At 48.7% G+C, this 20,299-nt stretch overlaps 1 protein-coding gene and 1 long non-coding RNA gene across 6 annotated transcripts in view; one reads left to right on the top strand and one right to left on the bottom strand.

Moving 5' to 3' along the window:
- Positions 1 to 19,254, bottom strand: part of LOC135904435 (uncharacterized) — a 75,570-nt gene extending 56,316 nt beyond the window's left edge. The window contains exon 1 of the long non-coding RNA XR_010565115.1: positions 18,295 to 19,254. This is a non-coding gene — a long non-coding RNA (uncharacterized lncRNA). The remainder of the gene's footprint in view (positions 1 to 18,294) is intronic.
- LOC135904433 (xaa-Arg dipeptidase-like) lies at positions 1,131 to 17,746 on the top strand. Of its 5 annotated transcripts, none has more exons than XM_065435239.1 (8): positions 1,131 to 1,315; positions 2,623 to 2,854; positions 4,441 to 4,586; positions 8,643 to 8,792; positions 9,878 to 10,023; positions 11,879 to 12,124; positions 14,954 to 15,138; positions 17,022 to 17,743. In XM_065435239.1, exons 2-8 carry the CDS (start codon positions 2,626 to 2,628, stop codon positions 17,282 to 17,284), a joined length of 1,365 nt encoding a protein of 454 aa, XP_065291311.1. In that variant the 5' UTR covers positions 1,131 to 1,315; positions 2,623 to 2,625; the 3' UTR covers positions 17,285 to 17,743. The 5 variants fall into 5 exon arrangements, with proteins under 5 accessions (XP_065291311.1, XP_065291310.1, XP_065291312.1 ...); XM_065435238.1 differs by having other exon boundaries at positions 1,131 to 1,329; XM_065435240.1 differs by having other exon boundaries at positions 1,131 to 1,329; positions 9,878 to 10,019; positions 17,022 to 17,287.
- Positions 19,255 to 20,299: the final 1,045 nt, after the last annotated feature.

Raw genomic sequence — 20,299 nt, 5'->3', positions numbered from 1 at the left:
TTTTTTAACGTGCACCTAAATCTAAGTACACGGGTGTTTTCGCATTTCGCCCCCATCGAAATGCGGCCGCCGTGGCCGGGATTCGATCCCGCGACCTCGTGCTCAGCAGCCCAACACCATAGCCACTGAGGAACCACGCGGGTCATGCGCGGCTTTGTCTCGGGTCAGGATTTACCGCGGCATGCGATCATTCAAGCTCCGCCCCCGCGAGCGTGGCTGTCTGACGTGGAGCGGTACGCGCTCAGTATCGATATTGCCTCGATTCATCTTCGGAATGTGATGATGAATATCTCGAATTAGGGGTCATTTTGAAGATGTTAAAAAGATCGGTCTGCATAAAATTTCACTGCCTTCAAATAAATCAATTCCATGATGTGCTAAGTTCCATGCTGGAAGCGATAAAATCGTAAACTACTTCTTCGCTGCACTTCCACTGGACGGCAACATGCCTTTAAATAAGCTAGGCTTTAGAGGCCAGATACGTACTAAAGAGTGCTTGGAACTTGGCAAGGAAGCTTCACCTTAATAGATGGAACAGCAATATGATGAAGCAGGGGAATCACAACCTTCTGGAGTACTCATACTGGGGAACAAGCATGAAACGCCACGCATAGGAAACATCCCTAGAGGTTAATATTTATCCCATTTGAGATCATTTGGTCTCATTTTTGTAGTTAACTAAACACAAAAGAATTATAACTCATGCTTTGGCTCTTAAATCAGATGCCTAATTTGTTTTTTGTTTCATTTATCCAGTAAAAGCAATATCGAGTTTACGTGCCAAAATCACAATATCATTACGAGGTGCCCGGTGTGTGGAGATTCTGGATTAATTTTGACCACCTAGGTTTTTTGAAACGTGCATCTAAATCTGATTACATGATCATTTTATCTTTGCATTTGGCCTCCATAGAAACGCATCCGCCCAGGTCGGGAATCATACCCCCGACCTCGTGCGGCCCATAACACTGCGTCGTAGCTAGTACAAGCCATCTCGGCGGGTATTTGTTATTGAGTTTCAAAACTCTGCTCAATCAACGCATGTTTTGCCTGTGCCAACTCGAATCTTGGACCCTTAGTGGGTATGTGTCACGGTTTGACGCCGTAATCATCATCGCAATCATCGAAAAGAAGAGTGTATATGCGTGGCGCCTAAAAGCGGCCAAAAATATCGTGTTGCTGTCATCGTCTAACCTCTTGCAACAAGTTACCGAGCAACCTTTGTGAAGTCTGTGACTTTCGGCACCCCTCCCGATTCCAGCTCTCGCACGCCTGTTCTGCTCACTTCAAGAGAACTGCGCTGTCCTGTTGCAAGGCGAGTGGGCCTAGGTGTGTGGAAGTCGGTAGGCGGCTATTGCTAAAGTTGACAGGTTTGTCAGATAACTGCAATGCACAGCCACTTGTATTGTCCCTAATGCTGGACTAACAGAAACGCAAGCTGTTTGCTAGAGGGTAAATTTGCGGACGATTGACAATTCGCTTGAAGCGCATACAGGAGGTGCTTCTCCAACAACTTAACAATATCCTCGAGAATGAATGCATACCAATAGTTATACGAGCAGTAATCTGTAGCCAAAAAGCTTGGAAAGTTGCAGCAAAGCTTGAGAGAGAGCTAAGGACTGGACAAGGAACCATGGAACTGAAAACGCCAGGCATAGCGGTAATATAGATTAGAGACATTGTTACGAAGAGGAAGCCCGATGCACAAATGTACGTAAAACTATTTACATGGGTAAAATTTAGTGGTCATCGCGCAGGCTGGCACAAAGATCGCAGCTCCAGGAGACAGTCTACCACTTCCACTTCGTTTCGTGCTTGCGCGCATGGTCCTGTCCAAATGCCCCGTAACAACATTAAGCACCAATAGCTGAGCTAGGGTTAAGAGGAATAATGGAGTTGGGCTGCAGGCCATGTAGTAATGCCCAAAGTAGATAGTGGGGCTGGTACGCTTACTTACAGGTAACAGAACAGATATCAAGGGAATTAAGAGTAACGCTATTGAGGATGGCGAATGATTAGATGGTTTGATAAAAAAAATTCGCAGGAACAGATGGATCGAAACCTCAATTTGTTCAACTGGCCGAGTTCATGTTCCGTAAGGAAAGCCAGAATGGGCGATATAGTACAGGCGCAAGCAAGATGTGAATAGCGAACACATTGCGTTGTGTGCATTATCCCTGTTCTGATTATGTTCTCGCAATATCGCACGCTATTGTCTTTTTCAGTACTGTATAGAATCGTGTAGGTGTGCAACAGCTACAAGTTCGATATAGGAAACGAATGAATTCTAAAAGAAATAATAATGAACACGCGGTGGTGTAGTGGCTTCGGTGTTGCGCTGCTAAACCAGTGGGGGCGGGATCAAATTCTGGCCGCAGTGGCCTCATCTAGATGGGGCCGAAATAAAAAAAAGAATACCCGGGTACCACGCATTGAGTGCATGTTAAACCCCAGTTGGTCAACATTAATCCGGAGTTCCGCACTGTGGCGTGCCTCATGATCATATCGTGATCGCGGCACGCAAAACCCCGCCAAATTTAATTTTTTTTGAGAGTTACAAATTAAAAGAACTCAGGAATTGAAACGCGCAGGATCATTCCGACTTGCATTGCGTTTGCACAGGCGATGGCTGCGGATTTTTCATCCCTGGTGCGAAATGTCTTGGAGGCCAAAGCGAACGAACTCTGGGACGTGAGCAAGTTCCTCTGGGCGAATCCAGAGACAGCGCTGCGTGAAACCAAGGCCCACGACAGGCTGTGCGAATTTCTGGAAAGGCAGGGCTTCAATGTTAGTCGACGCCACTACATGGACACCGCGTTCAGGGCTGAATACAGTGCGCCGGGAGGCACCGACGGTACGTGGAAGAAAGCCATGATTTAGAGCGATAGCTGTTAACCCTGTAATTTCGAAGGTATATCTACTTCATGCAGTTTGAAAGCTAAATATCTTGACTTTAGGCAAGGTAAACTTAACTCGTAGCTTATAGTAGCGTTTTAGTACGCCGGATAGAGTTCTCAGTCGCAGATAATGTTCAGCAAACGAATTAGTAAAGAAATAATTACCATAAAAGGTAAGATTTACAACAAGTAATATTCCATTGCTTTTTTTATACATATATACTCTCTACAAAGGAATTGGTCCAGTTTCCCCTGATGTAGAAGTGTTAGCATTACAGGGGTGCTTGAATGGTAAAAGAAACTGAACTTAATAAAAACGGGAATATCCCGGCTTCTAATCGAATGGCAAATATTTCTGTTTCATTCCAAAATATTTGGTTCATGGAGAGGGTCCTATTCATTAGTGCTTACGGACGACTAAAATGTATGGTTGATATACCTTGACTAATTCAGTGATGCGAACATGGTGACATCCATTAAGGAAAGCGAATATTAGTTGGGCTGAAATCAAGACAAATCCACAGGCAGCCTAAAATCGAGGCGAACTTGATCAGATAACCGAGTTATTGCGTAAAAAAATTTGCGATTATCCGCTTTACTCTCTCACGCATAACCGGTGCTTTTGAGTACACAATGATGTGTCCGGCAGCACGCTTACTGGGAACACATATTTCAGGAATGGCTCAGCTCTGCCTGCTCAGTTGAATTACAATGGCATATGAAGAGGTCAGCAATCGATTTCCAGAAATATTATTCTCTCAAGCCTTGTAATAAGCGCAGTTACTGATAAACCATTCGACAGTGAATATTATCCGATATTTTGGGATATCGAATTCTCGAAGCTATTACGAATCCAATATCATAAAATATTCGATTGGTATTCGAGATTTCGCATATTCGAACTACTTGTTCTTATAGGGGCTTTTGACTCACTTGGATAGGTAAGTAGCATAGGCTTCTCTGTGTCTGTCGTACGCGCCACCTGTCGTCACAGCGCTTGATACAAACATTTGATAAGCGCGAAATAATTAAGTGGCGATGGTCTCCGTTTATAAATGAAAAGCTGGATTTGAATATATTCTTGGTTGTCCGAACTCATGGCGGTGCCGCTCACCACAAAGTGCATGATAATACGCACAATCTTTTACAAAGTAGCAAAGAGATCAGCTGCATTCCTGAATTGAGACTTAACAGCGCACTATCGAGAAGAATGCCCGCACTAGGGAAGAGAGAACGTCGTCCTTGGCCATACCAACTGCTTTTTACTACATCCACTGGATGGATCCGCTTCCTGGGAGCGCATACTTTTAAACAGTACTTTGATTTAAACGAGTGCATTGCAGCAAGAACGTTCTTACTCCATTTTCGCCATTGTAACATTCACAATTACATAAATTCCGAGCTATAGTTACGATTGGAAATTTAACAACTTTCTAATCATATTTGCACAATTTTAGCCCTTATACTGTGAATTCGTCTAGGCAGGGCTGGAGAACTCGCCAAAGAATGGTTACGCAATAAAATCGCGCACTCTTTCGCGCAGGCCCCACGGTGGCACTCATGGCGGAATACGACGCCCTGCCCGACATTGGCCACGGCTGCGGCCACAACCTGGTCTCACAGAGCGTGCTCGGCGCCGCCGTGGCTGTCAAAGAGGTCATGAACAAAGTCACCAACCTCAGCGGAAAGGTATGTTATACGGTGCCATCGAGTACGAACAGTGCTCACCTGAAGTTTCACAGGCGCCGCCTTGAGAGCATACTTAAGCGACACCTTGGCGCGAATGTAGCATGCAATGTAACTGATGCTGCACATCCTAAACACCACCCTCGCAGCTTTCAGGCGTCTCACAACACTGGCGTGATGAGAAGCACCACCTCCGACCATAGAGTTTCGTATTAGTATACCATTTAGAAACTCTATGCCTCCGACGTTGCAGGCGTCGCACATCAATGACGCACTGTATGAGACAGAAGAAAATATATCATTTGTAGCTTGAAGTGTAGTGCCAGTTCTGCGCAGGTGACTAGGCACTACGTTGTGGTATGCGCCAAACCCCCTTGGTATGCACACATGTAGGTGTTCATCAGGAACGCTAGTGTTTGTGCTTACAACGCCATTGCCAGCAGTGGAAGGCAGAACGCTGCCCTGCAGAACAACTGACTGTGCGGAGCGTTAGTTCGCGTCTTCTTGGCTTCGTCGCTTTTGCAGACAAACGCATTTCACGTCTGTCGCGTCTCTGGATGTCTAACCCTTCCCACGGGGGCCGCGCGTGCACCGTTGATACCAGGACAGCACGGCGACGCGAACGCGCTTCAAGTGCCCATAACATTCAGCTTGCTTACCAAGCTAATGGCTCTAGCCACCACCGAAATCTCAGTATCCTTCCACTGGCTGCCTTCACAAGTCGGGATAGCCGGTAACGAGGAGGCGGATACCCACGCCAAAGCTACCCACCACGATGTAGTCCGGGTTACCAGAGCGGTAGCGGCTTCGGACTGCACAAGATATCGGCTACGGTGCCTGCTCACCTCCATTCACCCGCACTCCCGTGTGTGGTTCACGCGCACTCCCGGCGTCAGGCAGGAGCCTGACGCCGCTTCCAGATAATGGCCGGCCTCTGGAGAAGAGACCATTCCACGCTCCTGCGCTTGCGGAGTGGCTGCACCTGGACTGCGGCCCGGCTGTACGCCAAGGGCCGCGCCACGTCGCCTGCCTGCAAGAGGTGCGGGGACCCCGAGACTCTGGAGCACCTTCTCTGTGCTTGCCCATCCTTGGCGCAGGAACGCTCCACAGTGATCAAGACCTACAGACGCCATGGCCTTCCAGTGGCCACAGAGAGTGACCTGCTGTTCCCAGTGTGTCCACAGCTCCCTGCGCTGCGAAGCCAGCTGGAGTTTATAAGTTCCACGGGAATAGACACCCTATAAGTGCCCGCTACAACGCTGGCAACTTTACTGAGGACTGCCACCTGTCGCGCATAGTGGAGTCTATTAGGCCACATCCTCCATCTTTCTCTATCATCTTTCACTACCCATTTCCTCACCCCTGATGACGCTTCGCCGTGCTCCCTGACGGGTTGCAGAACCAAGCGTCCTTCCTTTCCTTAGATCTCTATCATCATCGCACTCCCGTGTGTGGTTCACGCGCACTCCCGGCGTCAGGCAGGGGCCTGACGCCGCTTCCAGAGAATGGCCGGCCTCTTGAGAAGAGACCGTTCCACGCTCCTGCGCCTGCGGAGTGGCTGCACCTGGACTGCGGCCCGGCTGTATGCCCAAGGGCCGCGCCACGTCATCTGCATTCAAGAGATACGGGGACCCAGAAATTCTGGAGCATATTCTTTAGGCATGCCCATCCTTTTCGCAGTAACGCTCCATAGTCATCACCACACACAGACGTCACGGCTTTCCAGCGGCTTCAGAGACTGACCTGCTTTTCCCAGTGTGTCCCCAGCTCCCTGCGTTGCGAAACCTGCTGGAGTTTGCAGATTCCACTGGAATGGCCACCCTGTGAGCACCCGCTACGACGCTGGCCACTTTGCTGAGGACTGCCACCTGTGACGCATAGGGGAATCTATAAGGCCTCATCTTCCCTGTTTATCATATTTTACTTCCCACTCCCTCTTTCTTGACGACGCTTCACTGTGCTTCCTCATGAGTTGCAGAATTAAGCGTCTTTCCCTTCTTTATACCACTATCATCGTCTATCTATCATAATAACATTCAGTCCTAGCCTGGATGACCAGCGACAGCTAGTGAACCGGACTCGATCGGCAGCTAAAGCCACAGGAGCCCTGTACTAAAGACCCCTTCCACTAGGAAAAGATGCACTCCAATCGCTCGTTACTACTGCTACTGCTACGGTTGATAGTGTTATGAAATGTTCCAGAAGCCGCTACGAGTTTAGGTAGCGTACATAACTTTATACGTCCAACTGACAAGAAAGTTGTGATGCGCCTCTAGTTTAGGGAAGGCAACGACATTGGCAACATACGGGAAAAGCCACGCCAACTTTTGTTCCTGAATGCGGACGACACACACGTGCACTAGGAAACTAACAACACGAGGCAATAGACTTCCGTAATAGCTAAACATTTAAAAATGACCAACTGCCTTTTGTGACGTCAAAGAATTATCTGGTTCCCATTAGGCTTTAATCTTCATGCCATCACGCATGCTTGTGACCGAACGCGTTACTTTTGATAGTTGGTAATGGGAAAGATAGAAAAGAAAGATTGGTTGCAAACAGTGCGAGAATGGGACTAAGATTAAAGGAATACAGAACACGTGCACTTTCTTCAATAGATGCCCGCCCACCACCAAACACAGCTAACCAACATTTTGAAAGATTGACACAGATTGGCGACAATATTTACTGCATGACCAAACGCACAAGAAGATATGGGCAAGACGGATTGCACTTGTCCTCACGGGACACACAACGCTTTCGCATTAAAATTCTCTTGGGGTGTCCATGTAATTGTTATCGCAATAGTGAAAGATGCACATTTATTGTGCACTGAAGTCTCGGGCAACCTGAGAGAGTTTGCGAATCGGAACGACGTGTCTGGTTTTCTCCGCGCCAAATAACCTGTCGAGGCCCTGCGGCCATATTGCCTCTCGAAGGGCGAAGCCTCCGTGCGCAGAGTAGCACAGCATGGCCTTTTCTGCGCTGTGCCGTCGGCACTATTTACGAAGTACCTCTGAGTTGCGCCTGAGTATATATCGGCCAAACATGACGTTGCACTAATAACCGATTAAGGGAGCGCAGCTTATCGCTGAAAAATGGAACAGGTTTGCACTTTCCCTTTCACTGGAATTCATGCGGCTGCGTGTAACAGTTTGGGGACACGCGTCTGCTAGGTAAAAGACGGGCTTCTCCAGCGTGTGAATTACTGGAAGCGCATTACTCAAAGAAAAAGGTTCATGTTTGTATTGGTGTCCCTCGGCGGCATTGTACAATAACGAATATCAGTTTTTAGATTCGCTGTGCTGATTTTTCTATCTTGATGGTATGTCTAGCCGGTGCTACGGAGATAACGTGAGTGCGCGTTCATTACACGTGCAGTGCATTGGATGGAATTGCGCATGTCAATCCTGCTTGTATATGATTGGGTGTTTCTGCGTAATAAATTCAATTGCAAGTTGGCGCTTTTTTTGTCCCTTCTTCCCGCTTAGTTTTCCTTGCGCCAGAACCACATTTCATGGTATGGTAAGTACGCCGTCAAACCCGCCGTGGTTGCTCAGTGGCTATGGTGTTGGGCTGCTGAGCACGAGGTCGCGGGATCGAATCCCGGCCACGGTGGCCACATTTCGATGGGGGCGAAGTGCGAAAAACACCCGTGTGCTTAGATTTAGGGGCACGTTAAAGAACCCCAGGTGGTCGAAATTTCCGGAGTCCTCCACTACGGCGTGCCTCATAATGAGAGAGTGGTTTTGGCACGCAAAACCCCATAATTTTAGTACGCCGTCAAGCCGTGGAAATGTCATTGTGCATGGTAGGCGAGAGGAAGACCAGGCTAGAAATGCTGAGTCATCGAGCTAGCCGAGCCTCTGATCTGCCATGGAAAAGTTATGCATCGGCGTTCAGCGAAAAAGTTATGATGGCCGTGGCAGCGATCGACCCCACCTAAAGTACCAGAACCCACACCTACGCTTGCCTTAGAGCTCCGCTGTTTGGTCAATGCGCTGTGGAACCAAAGATCAAAGTTCTGTTAGAGTTTTAGGGCACAACGAACGGTTACAGATCGTGGTCCTGGGCACGCCCGCAGAGGAGGACAACGTGGGCAAGATAACGCTTCTTGAGAAGGGCGCCTTCGACGACATCAACGTGGCCATGACGGCCCACCCAGGCGCCCAGGACGTGCTGAAGACGGCCTTCTCGGCGAGCCAGAAGGTGCGGCGCTCTCACTCGCGGGTCACGCATTTCTGCAAGCAACGCATACAGCTTTCGCCGTTGGCGCAAGAGTAGCACTTGGGTGACGCGCTCCTAACTTTTACAGAGATGCGTTGAAGCCGTGTAAATACACACTGTTCTGCTTCCGTGTAGGCTGGTCTTCTTGCATTTTTAGACAACATTATAAAGTCTGCGCACGTCGGTCTGTCTGTGGTAAATAGATATCTAACTAGGTACTCTATACCGAATATACACGCAAAAGAGTCGACGAGCGCCTCGGATATCTGTAAATAGCGATCTCGGGCCGTTCAATTGCGCACACCTACAATTAATTACTTTTTTATAACTAGGCGACCTGAAGCCCCCCCCCCCCCCAAAAAAAAAAAAAACACGTAAAAGGACTGTCGAAGGAATAAAACAATGTTTGGGTTTTTGCGTACGGTAAGCCACTCGCGTGAGCTTCTTTTGTGACATCAACCTCCTGCAGCGCGTTTTGCGTAATAGTGGCTATACGTGCGTGCCCGGTTAATCGGAAAAATATTGCAACCATTTACCACGCAGCGGTGTATTGCACTTTCTTTACAATGTCTCAAGGATCAGCCCAATTTCATATTGCACTATCTTCAGGACTGGCCACCTGTGTGCCTATGAATTCAATCAAGCAGACGTCGCCAAACCCTCGGAAAGCATCAGTTAAGGCTAACTTCACGAAACAAACAAACAAACAAACAAACAAACAAACAAACAAACAAACAAACAAACAAACAAACAAACAAACAAACAAACAAACAAACAAACAAACAAACAAACAAACAAACAAACAAAAAACAAAAAAACAAAGGTATATATTTGTTGCCGTCAGGACACTTAGGTACCATTGTTGTTTGTTGTACATTTGTTGTTTCATTGCGTAATTCCGTAGAGCACAGAGCTGGAAAGCAGCGTCACATTTGCAGGACCAGTTACATATGGGGCTTACATCACCGCCAAGGTCAGCAAAGTGCGCGAGTGCTCGGCCAAAACGTTTCGCTTTAAGAGAAATCTGGACGGCATTGATGTTCCACGTGCCTATATGTGCTCCGCAGCTGACGGTGACGTACACGGGTAAGGCGGCGCACGCAGCCGTCAGCCCGTGGGACGGCGTGAACGCTGCAGACGCGGCCGTGTCGGCCTACTTCAGCCTGGCGATGCTCAGGCATCGCATCAAGGACACGTCCAGGATACTCGGCAAGTAAAGGATTTCCTTTGAAGGGCCATCAATGATCTCGAGGCTGCTGAGATGTTGGCGTTTGTCCCCAAATTGCCACTGGACATTGCGGGTCGAGCACTATACTACAAGCCACAATGGCCGAGTGGATATGACCTTGTGCCATTGAGCGCAGCAGTGCGGATTCGATATCCGCGGGTACGTTATCCCCATTGTGATCATGGCAGAGTACTAGAACGCTCGTGCACTGTGCTCTCGGTGCACGGTACAGAGGACTCCATGTGGCCAAATAATAGGGGGTCTTTCACTGTGGCGTGTTATAGTGTTGTTGTGTTGCTAATCAATCAATCAATCAATCAATCAATCAATCAATCAATCAATCAATCAATCAATCAATCAATCAATCAATCAATCAATCAATCAATCAATCAATCAATCAATCAATCAATCAATCAATCAATCAATGTTGTGAATGCTGCCATGACCGCATTTTGTGTGGATTCTTTTGCGTGCATTCTAGTCAATTGCAGTCATACCTGTTGGGTGATTGGTCGGCGTGGCAAGAGCGGTGCAGCGGCGTGCAAGCCACTGACAAAGGGCAGAAAGCACAAAAAAAGTCGAGACATTTCATCGGGTGCAACTGCTTGATACGTTTCAGAAGCCTTACGGAGTCAATTGTGACTATACCACACTATCGCCTAGCCTGTGACCACAATTATCAAACCGTTGCGAACAAATTTCACGTTTTCATCCAACCGAATCGTTTCTTCATGCCGGAAAGGTGCCAGCGCCAGGCTGCCATTAGCTGTCGAGAAAGAAGTCACAGTTACGTAAGATGACGTGGAAATATTTCCAAGTGATTTAGACGTACGGGAAGACGATCTCGCCCTCATGGCAGAACCAATTAAATGTGCGATCTGGCTTACGAATTGCCCTCTTTTGTCGAAACAGAAGCGCCTACGTCAATTAACCGAATGTGAAGCATACGTAAAATGCCTTGTTTTTGGTGGAATGAAGAAGTATGGCAGGGAGCATCACGTGACAGTCTTGAAGTATAGTAATAAACAATTTAAAGTAAAGGCTTACGGGAAATAGGCGCTCATCACGCGATAGGCAAGTTGTAATTTCTAAGGGACGAACCCGCGAAGGGCACAGGTAGAGCGACCTACTATGGGGAGAGTAGAGCGGAGAGCGGGTGGCAAGGGTCGAACGTGAACGAGGGCCTCACTAAGAGCTACCATGAACAAAGCCTCGAAATGTCTGATAATAAAGGAGGATTTATTTCCGAAGAGTCAATGCGCAGGGGGCCTCGAATGAAAGGAGGCGTGGTGTGAGAGGAAGTTGCCTTGCTGAAGCTAGTGGTATGACGTCATTCTCTATCCTAGTCTTTTTTTTTTTCTTCCACCATGGTCACCAATTACTGTGGACCGCCCAGACGGCTATGCACACTGACTCGCTGTTGGCCGAATTGACCAACATCATGGCAAAGCAAAGCTTGACCACGCCTACCCCTCTCGCCTTCCGACCTAATTCGCCGCCACATCTTCGTGTCGCCAGTTTCTGCAGCTTGTCTATATATTTATCGATCTGTACAAAGGAGACCAAGGCTCATCCTTTCAATTGAGGTGCTGCGAGAGAAGCGTCGCCACTCTGTACTTCACATCGTTTTTTTTTTTTTTGCGGCATGCCCAAAGTGAACTTCGACTTGTCTCGCGGGCTATAGGCATTATGCGGCTGAGGATTCAGTTGAGTTCAACAAATCGGGGGCTGCGCCTTGGGCTGAACCCAAGGCCTCCGACCACGCGCGAATATGTGGGCAAGTGCCGCCCGAAGTCAGCTCACCTTCGCATACCTTTCCTGACACCCCGTGCGCGCGCAGCCCTGATCGAGGACTGCGGCCAGTACCCGAACATCATCACCGAGTCGAGCCGGCTGGTGTGCCACGTGCTGACGCCGGACCCCGACGAGGACCTGGACGCGCTGCAGGCGCGCGCCGAGCGCTGCCTTTGCGCGGCCGCGCACGCCACCGGCTGCAAGGCGACCATCGCCCGGGGCCGCCGCTGCAGGCTGTTCGCGCACAACGACGCGCTCGTGAGGGCCTACAGGAGTCACGGAACGAAGCTCGGTGAGTGTGCTATACCGGACTTATTGTATGGACCAGACGGGGGATACGAGTCTCTCGCCAACGAGCCTCGTTTGACAGCGGTGTGTCCCTTTCCTTGTCATGACTGTTTTAGGCTTGTAGCGCAGCTCGGAAGAGCGAAAAAGGAAGGAGGTAGGGGTAATCAAAGGGAACGGAAAACAGAGTGAGCGCTCCCTTTGATTACCCCTACCTCCTTCCTTTTTTGCTCTTCCGAGCTGCGCTACAAGCCTAAAACAGTCATGACATACCAAACTCGCCCAAACTGCCACGCTTTTGACTTTCCTTGTCTTCGTGTCCATTTACACTCTTAAGCAAAACCCTACAGGTAGTATCTTGCCACACAGCAATAATCGCCATCTGTCTTGTCCGCATTTCCTTTCTTTAACGCTGCGAGCCCGGTACTTCCAAGCCATGAACAGCGTGCGCGTTGTTAGCATGACAGATCATTCTCGACAGGAAAGTAGCGAGCGCAGCGTTTTCAAGAAAGGAAACGCAAGAAAGACAGATGACGATTATTGTTGTGTGGCAACTATACACCTCAAAGTGTGTACATTTGTTTGAGAGTGTACTCGAGTTATTTGACAATTGACGAATGTGCCCGACAACTGAGAATATTCTGCCCCATCAGCCAAGGAAGCAAACAGAGCTCTTCTGCTGTACACGAAGGCGACAGGCTTGAGTGCTCGGCTGTTGATACGCTGCAGCTTGCTTAATGCTTGTGAGTGATGTGGACTCAAGCGTTATTTCACTGTCTTTTTCACAGCCCCTCCCGCTATCTGCGTGTCGGGCAGCGAACTGAACAAAGTCTAGTTAACCTCCCTCCTTCGCTTCCGCCTGCCTCTTTACCTCTCTTTCTACCTCTAGTGGGATCCTGCCTGTAAAATGGCTCATGCATATGGCCCATCGGTCACTTCAAATTCTTTTGTATAAGACAATTAGAAACCATGGCGAACTAAAACTTTGTGGTCACTTACAAACTATTCATTTCAAAGCACTTCCAAACGGCATTGAGCACGCCGAAAGAAGTAAGGAAAAAGTTTCGCTAGATTTTTTTTATGTCATCCTTTTTTTAATCTTACAAGTAAATATTCGTTGTTAGACACTAGGCACTTAAGGGTGGCATTTTTTGTAGGTTAGTATACGGTTCTATTCGTAAATTTTGTTATATACAGAACACCCCCAACTTCCGACAAATGCTAGCCATACATAGTGCCGCTGATGATAGATATTTTCTGTGACGTCTACGCATGCAACGGTGTTTCATTCTTGCTCGCATGTATGCCTGCAAAATTTTATCATTGAGTATTTGTATTAATCTTTCCCACTGTGATGCCTCGTACAGCTGTGGGTATATAAACAATTAATAAATCAAAAAATTAAAGCAGCGCGTCTAACCATCATTCGGTACTCCGTCATCGGCATCCCATCAATAACAAAAAAAAAAACTATGCAGATCTAACGCACGAGTTGAAATTAATTGGAAGCAAATATTTCGTGGAGTGATTAATTAAATGCTATAGAAATGTTCATCTTCCGTGATGCTTCTTTTTTTTAAGCATAGCGATTTCGTGCTTAAGGGGCAACAGAGCAAAATTTGGTTACACGCGGGAAATTGTTACGTGGGCTGTAGGAAGCGTTCTGCTGCAGCAAATTTTCAAATCGGCTCATTAATAGCCGATATTGAAATATTTCAGTGCAGCGAACCCATGATTTCAGCAGGCGAGCTCCACTGCCAAGCGAGACGCTCGATTCTAGTGTTCGCGGAGGACATCGCCCTCGCTGATCGCCTCTGAACTCCCTCCCCACGCCTACAGCGGTTCGACCGCTGCTGCTCCTTCCCTCTTTCTTTCACCCCTCTTTTCATTCCCCCCCCCCCCCCCCCCCGTGCAGCGCGGTTGAGGTGTCCTCAACTGAGAGACAGTTACTGCGCTGCACTTTACCCCAATTTTTCCTTCCCGAACACGAATCTCTATCTCTCTCCACTCGCCCCGTCTAGCCTCCTCGAGTGAAATTCCTTCCCTGCGTTCTGCTACAACGGACCTCGAGGATCGCGTGACGCATGTGTCACGGGCCCCGCCTTCTTTCCTTTATTTGTCCTCACTTTTTTTTTTCCGGCGCTGCGCACTTCCGCTGACGGCGTCGCGCTCGAGCTGTTGTGATTGCCCCGTTTTCCGCAGCGCACGATGTTGCACGCTGTGCACGAGTAAACATGACTAGCGGTGTAATTCAGTGCTACACGAATACTGAGGCAGACACAAGCGGATCGCAGAGCATGATCACGCGCTAAAACACGGTAGAAAATAGCATAGTTTCGGTACCTGCGCACGTGACTGCACTACCTTGGGAACATGCAGACAAGCGGAAGTACATCTCCCTTGCTTCGGTGCGGAATAAAACAACAACAACAACAACAAAAAAAACGCGCTGACATTCCGTATATGTGTTTCATTACTTTTCTAAACTTCAATTCATCGTTCAAGCAACATATCACACAAATAATATATGTTTCCTTGAATAACTCTCGCAGTCACGTGTCTCGATGATTGACGTCACACTACAGACACGAGTACGTAGCCGCACGGACACGTGTACGTCACTGTCCGGCTTGGAGCCAACACCCTCGAGGTGGTGTTGGAGCGCGGTAGCCGCGAGGGAAAGGGAAAACGGCATTCGGATTGCAATTTCAGACCTTTCCGCGGCGCGTAGCGATGAAATACTTTGCAAACACGATCGTTGGCACGCCTTGTATGCTCTGCGCTTGTTAGCTCGAAATGGTGAGACCTGGTGAGAGGCCGTCTTAAAATGACGCAGGCGTCCACTTCGTGGACATGGACCTAACCCGCGTCGTGCCAACAGGAGGCGCCAGCGACGCCGCCAACGTGTCCCACGAGGTGCCCACGCTGCTGCCAGAGTTCGCCATCGGCTCGGTGCAAGACAGACACACGTGGGAGTTCGCACAAGCCGCGGGATCCGAAAGCGCCCAGGCTCCCACTCGGGTACGACAACGTTCACACTGCCCCGAGAATCGCCGCGTATCAGGGTGACCCATCCGTTCTGACGTCCCCATACCGCATTCTGAATTTACTCGCCAACTGCGAAAACCAAGCCTTTGTGTCCATTATGGTTCAGGCACTCTCGTTCAGCAGGTCTGAAATTTTCTAGACAAGATCTGGGTCGTGGCCCCTATATCAAAAACGCCCTTATGAAATGCCGTGTCTGCGCATAATTTTACCGCAAACAAGCCACCGATATAATATTTGAAGCATTTGTACTTGGATACTTTACGAACGTTACAATCCCGCGATGCCCAGCGTATCATATAAGCTACATTGCTTTGAGACCTGAAATTTCTGATGAACTACAGGAATCGACCCCCGCACAAAATGACAAATTTCTGGTTGGTGGCTACTTCAGCGACCGGAAAATCTACGTGGCATGGCAGAAAAAGAAAAGCCCTTGCATATAACGCCGATTGATCCGCAACTGATTTTAGTCACAGTAAAGAAGTAATTAATCGCTTGTTGCAAGCCAATCAGAACGCGGGGTTATGAGAGAATGGAGGGAATAGGGGGGGAAGCTGCTCTCGATTGTAAATATATGGCTAGCTATTTTTAAAATGGCGCAGGCATGGCCGGTCACGTTGTTTGCAGGTATATTTTCTGGTGTTTTGTGTATTTGTGCTGTTCTTCGTGTGAAGAGAAGTCTCCAGGACAAATGTACACATGGACGTCATGTGTATTAAAATAGCTGTTAATTAAACAGCTTTGACCGTGAGCACGTAGCATTTTCTTTTGTGTTGCGTTGACGAAAACGTGATCATTCCAGCCCTTTGTGAAATTCATTGGTCTGCGAACAAGAACGTGATTTATGCTACGCTGTGTATGTAAGTATGGTACAATGCAACTTGTGATCGCTAATCACGCCTTGCTCTACATAGCCAATAGCCGAGACTCGCTGTGTAGTCGTGCACGTGCTGTATAGCTGTGAACACAACCAACGTGGTGTTGTCGGCTAGCATACCATCGTTGTAGTTACAGTGCGAGTGTTTGCGACGCTGAAACGGCAGGGAGCCAGCCAAACTAGACGGGAGTGAGATTCTTGCCATGGAAGCTCGTTACCGCATTTGACCTACGTAATACAGTGTCTGCGTATGTTGTGTGTGTAATGTATTTCGATAGACACCTACTAAATACTCTTGCATTAACCATGAATTCGGAAAAGAAAACTACGAGAAGTGACCTGGTGAGTTTCAGCGCATTTCGTGAGAGTTGGCGGCCGGAAACGAGGATCTCGTCGCACGCAACGAGAGTGTGAACGCGCCGTAAATGAAAGCCTACAGTAGCGTTTTCGATAGACTGGAGCGAGTTTTCTGTTGTAGTTAGCTCAGCAGACCAAATACTAAGTAATTACTATGCTAATTCGGCTCATTATAGCTCAAGTAAAATTTCATTGTTTTTTTATACATATGACCAGAGATGAAGGTGCACGAGTTGTTCCAATTTCTCTTGATGTGTAACTGTGTTTGGGCCTTAAAGGGTCAATTTACCAAGAAATGGAGCAGAGAAAGAAAAAGCAACGACTCTTAAAGTGCACCCGAGGCTTACCTTGTCAAATAACAATAATCACCATCTGCCTTGCTTGCGTTTCCGTTCTTGAAAACTCTGCGTTTGCTACTTTCCTGTCGAAAATGCTATGTCACGCTGATGACGCGCATGTCGTCCGTGGCCTGGAAGTACAGGGCGCGCAGCGTTATGAAAGGAAAGGCGCGCAAGACAGATGGCGATTATTGCTGTGGAGCAAGACAAGTCCCCAAAGGGTGCAAACGTTTTAAAGAATGCAGTAGCTGCGACTTCTAATAAATTCACTGGGACTCGTGCAGAGGGCGAGCCAGATGCTGGCGCTAACAGCCCTGGACGTGTTCGCCGACCCCCAGCTGCTGCCCAGGGCGCGCAAGGACCTCGCGGAATGGAAGGCGGCCAGGCGGTCTCCATGCACCTGCCCTACGATGGCGGGCTCTGGCTCGAAGGCCGTCTGAGGACGCCGAGAATGCAATCTGAATTTCAGCTGACGTACTGCAGAGCGTCGGCTGAAATGCCGGCGATCGACCTTTGCTGTATTGCCATATCTGCCATATGCAAATGAAATACGCTATTTCTTGATCAGAAGTTTTCTGCACTCAATTTTGCTTTTAACTAGCAAAGTTGTCATAGCTGGTGTCCAAGTCCACAACCCAGCGGCGGCTTTCTCCGAGTAACAGAAGCTTATCGCGAAGGCCATGTTTCTGCTAACTACGTGCGCCGGAAGCGACTGTGGAGCCGAAAAACACGCCATAGGTGCCACGGTTTGGACACTACCGTCTGTTTCTGTTCGACTCGGCGGCCATCGCATTCTGCGGCTGAGACCAAGGTAGCTGGACTATACTTATACTGGCCCGGCGGCTATATGCCGATTGAAGCGGAGTGCAAGGATTAACGCTCGTGCACTGTAAATGACGTGCAAGGAACTTGAACGGCCACGTACGTACGATAGCATTCTGCAACCACATATCTAATGTAGTCCACGTGTTGATTTGGAACCCGCCGCGGTAGCTCCCTAAGCATAGCGTTGTGCTGTGGAGAACGATTTCGAGCGTTTGATTTCAACCACAGCGGCCACCGTCCGATGTGGGCGGAATACAATGAAAAAAATATCCTCGAGTACTGTTTATTGAGTGCACGTTGACGAACCCCAGGTGGCCAGAATTATTCGAGAGCTCTAGACTACGGCGTACCTCATGAGCCACCGTGAAGTTGCAGGGCGTTAAACTTTCGCAGTTTGATTGCTACCGCTTGAGGATGTTATACAGGTTGAAAGGAGCACGATATGACATTGAAAGTCTCGTCTTCCAGTTGGCAAAGACCGCAAGCCCAGTATTTCTCGAAGGTAGACGCAGATAGCAATTAAAGGAGTAAAACCAGTGTACTCCGCAAATACTGAACTTGCCATGTGCCCTGCATTCACAGGGCAAGGCAAGGCGTCCTCCGACACGCGCGTTACGTGTTCAGCACCTAGAATACGCAGAAAGAGCTGAGCTAAGCAAACAAGAGCCAGAAAAAATAAAACTACATGATAACATTGTCGATTCGCATGCGTCAAGAACAGCTTCTACTTGCCTCAAAAAGAAACGCGCGTGGAACCGACGTTCGTTCAGCGCTACATAGTTAAGGAAATACCGGGTACCACTGTCCTCCACACAGCTCCATAGAAGAAGAACGTCGCGCCATAGCGCTGATGTAAAATGCAGGTCTGCGGTGTTCATCCCGGGCAGCCCAGCATCCGAAGGCAGGACAGGCGCTACCGGTCGAGGCACTGAAACTGTGACGCGCTCCAGAAAATGCCCAACCTTGCCGCGTCTATTTCACACGTCCAGCACCACACTTGTGCGCGCGCTTCTGCTGCTGCACGGTCACAAAAGAATGAATGGGCATGCGCAGTTATCGGCTACACTCGAACGGACTCTCCAGCAGATCTAGCAGGGCAACCGCCGAGATATACGGCACGTGCTGAAGATGAACGTGCACCAAACCATCGTGTTTGTAACACGCAAGAAGATCGGAAGCGGTCGAATCTTTTCACGTTGTGTCGCGTTTACATAGCACATGCATCGGTTAACTGCCGCATGAGATGATGAAGCAATGAAACTTCTTTTGAAAAGGGAAATTAAGGGCGCGGAAGCTTTTCCCCGATAGGCAGAAGGTTGACTTTGATGGGGAATATCACACCAGTGTGTTAACTAGCTTAATTTTCAGATAATTCGTTATCGCTGTGGGCATCAGGCTGGTCACAATCTTCTGTTCTTCTCTGCCGCGCGTATCAGGCCTTCGCACCGTGTCCGAAGGCAGGACAGGCGCTACCGGTCCGTGTACCGTTTATTGAGTGCACGTTGACGAACCCCAGGTGACCAGAGTTATTCGAGAGCTCTAGGCTACGGCGTACCTCATGAACCACCATGAAGTTGCAGGGCGTTGCAGGGGGCTGTCATCGGCAGGCGAGCGACACGTTTTCGCAGCAAGACTAGGGGACGTATTTTGCGACTGTCACTCCAGCGATACTATCGCCTTTGCGTGACGTAGTGCTCAACCAGCCAATCAGCGCGCGCGCTTGATGGCGATACTATTGCCGAAAGTGATCGTCGCAGAATACGTCCCCAGAGATCAGGTGGAGTTTACGGACACGGAAGAAAGGTGGACGGGATTTGCGCTGAGTGTGCGAAAGACATCTGCTCGCTGTAAATACATCGTACTAACAGTGAGCATGGCTCATGGATAATAAAGACGTCAAGCACAGAAACATTGAGACAAATGTATCACGACGCTTCGGCTCCCCTTTAGGGGAAACCTGCTTCGCGTATCCCGAATGGAAGCCGAAATGATGCGTTTTCACCTACAAATTTTACCGTGACTGGTGTCAATTTTCATAGCCCAAGTTTGCCTTTGCTAAAGTAATTCTTTTCGTAGTACTGCGCTAACACAAAGGAACGGGCCACAGGTGCACGAGCTTGTCGCGAAATATATATCTTTTTCTGGAAGCACCAGCCCAATGAATTTGCTAATAAATGGCGTCCTGCGCGAGCCTGCTTAAGCGGAAATTCTATTCTACCACACGGCAGCTCTGCAAGCGCAGACAAATCAGGAATCGAACAAGACCACTCAGATACCTGCCCTGTTTGCTGTTTTCTGTGCCCACGTTTACTCGCCTGCCTTTCAGCAATATGAATCCCCACCAATTTGCTCAACTTCCAGTTGTGTGAAACAAAAATGCTGCGTGCGTTGGTAGAAATTTACGTTGAAAGTGCAGGTGTTACAGTATCGCAGTTGGAACGAGCTTTGCTTCTACGGCTAATGCCATTAATGAATGTCATCTCTAACCACAGCAAGTGAGCGATGTGGCTCGCAGTGAATGAACTTGCATCGAAAAGTTTTCGCCAGCAGTTCCGTGATAGAACTCACAAGGGGCGTATAGCCATGGGGAGTGTACGTGGGGCACACCGGGCCCGTGCCTCTGCCCGAAATTTTTCTGTACCAGGAGGCCGCCTGCCCAGACTCCTCCATTTCCCGTCCCCGGTCAAACGCACAGACAAACAACGCATGGCCTGAAGGAAATTCGCACCACAAAATT

This window comes from Dermacentor albipictus, chromosome 7 (genome assembly GCF_038994185.2).
Source record: "Dermacentor albipictus isolate Rhodes 1998 colony chromosome 7, USDA_Dalb.pri_finalv2, whole genome shotgun sequence".
Classification (NCBI taxonomy): domain Eukaryota; kingdom Metazoa; phylum Arthropoda; class Arachnida; order Ixodida; family Ixodidae; genus Dermacentor; species Dermacentor albipictus.
Note: the sequence above shows the minus strand (reverse complement) of the source record. Positions and strands in the feature narration are given on the sequence as shown.

Coding starts and splice junctions, on each gene's coding strand:
- LOC135904433 (XM_065435239.1), top strand. CDS start 2,626: ATGGCTGCGGATTTTTCATCCCTGGTGCGAAATGTCTTGGAGGCCAAA. Junction 12,125..14,953: donor GAGTCACGGAACGAAGCTCG/GTGAGTGTGCTA, acceptor AAAATGACGCAG/GCGTCCACTTCGTGGACATG. Junction 15,139..17,021: donor GCGCCCAGGCTCCCACTCGG/GTACGACAACGT, acceptor GGACTCGTGCAG/AGGGCGAGCCAGATGCTGGC.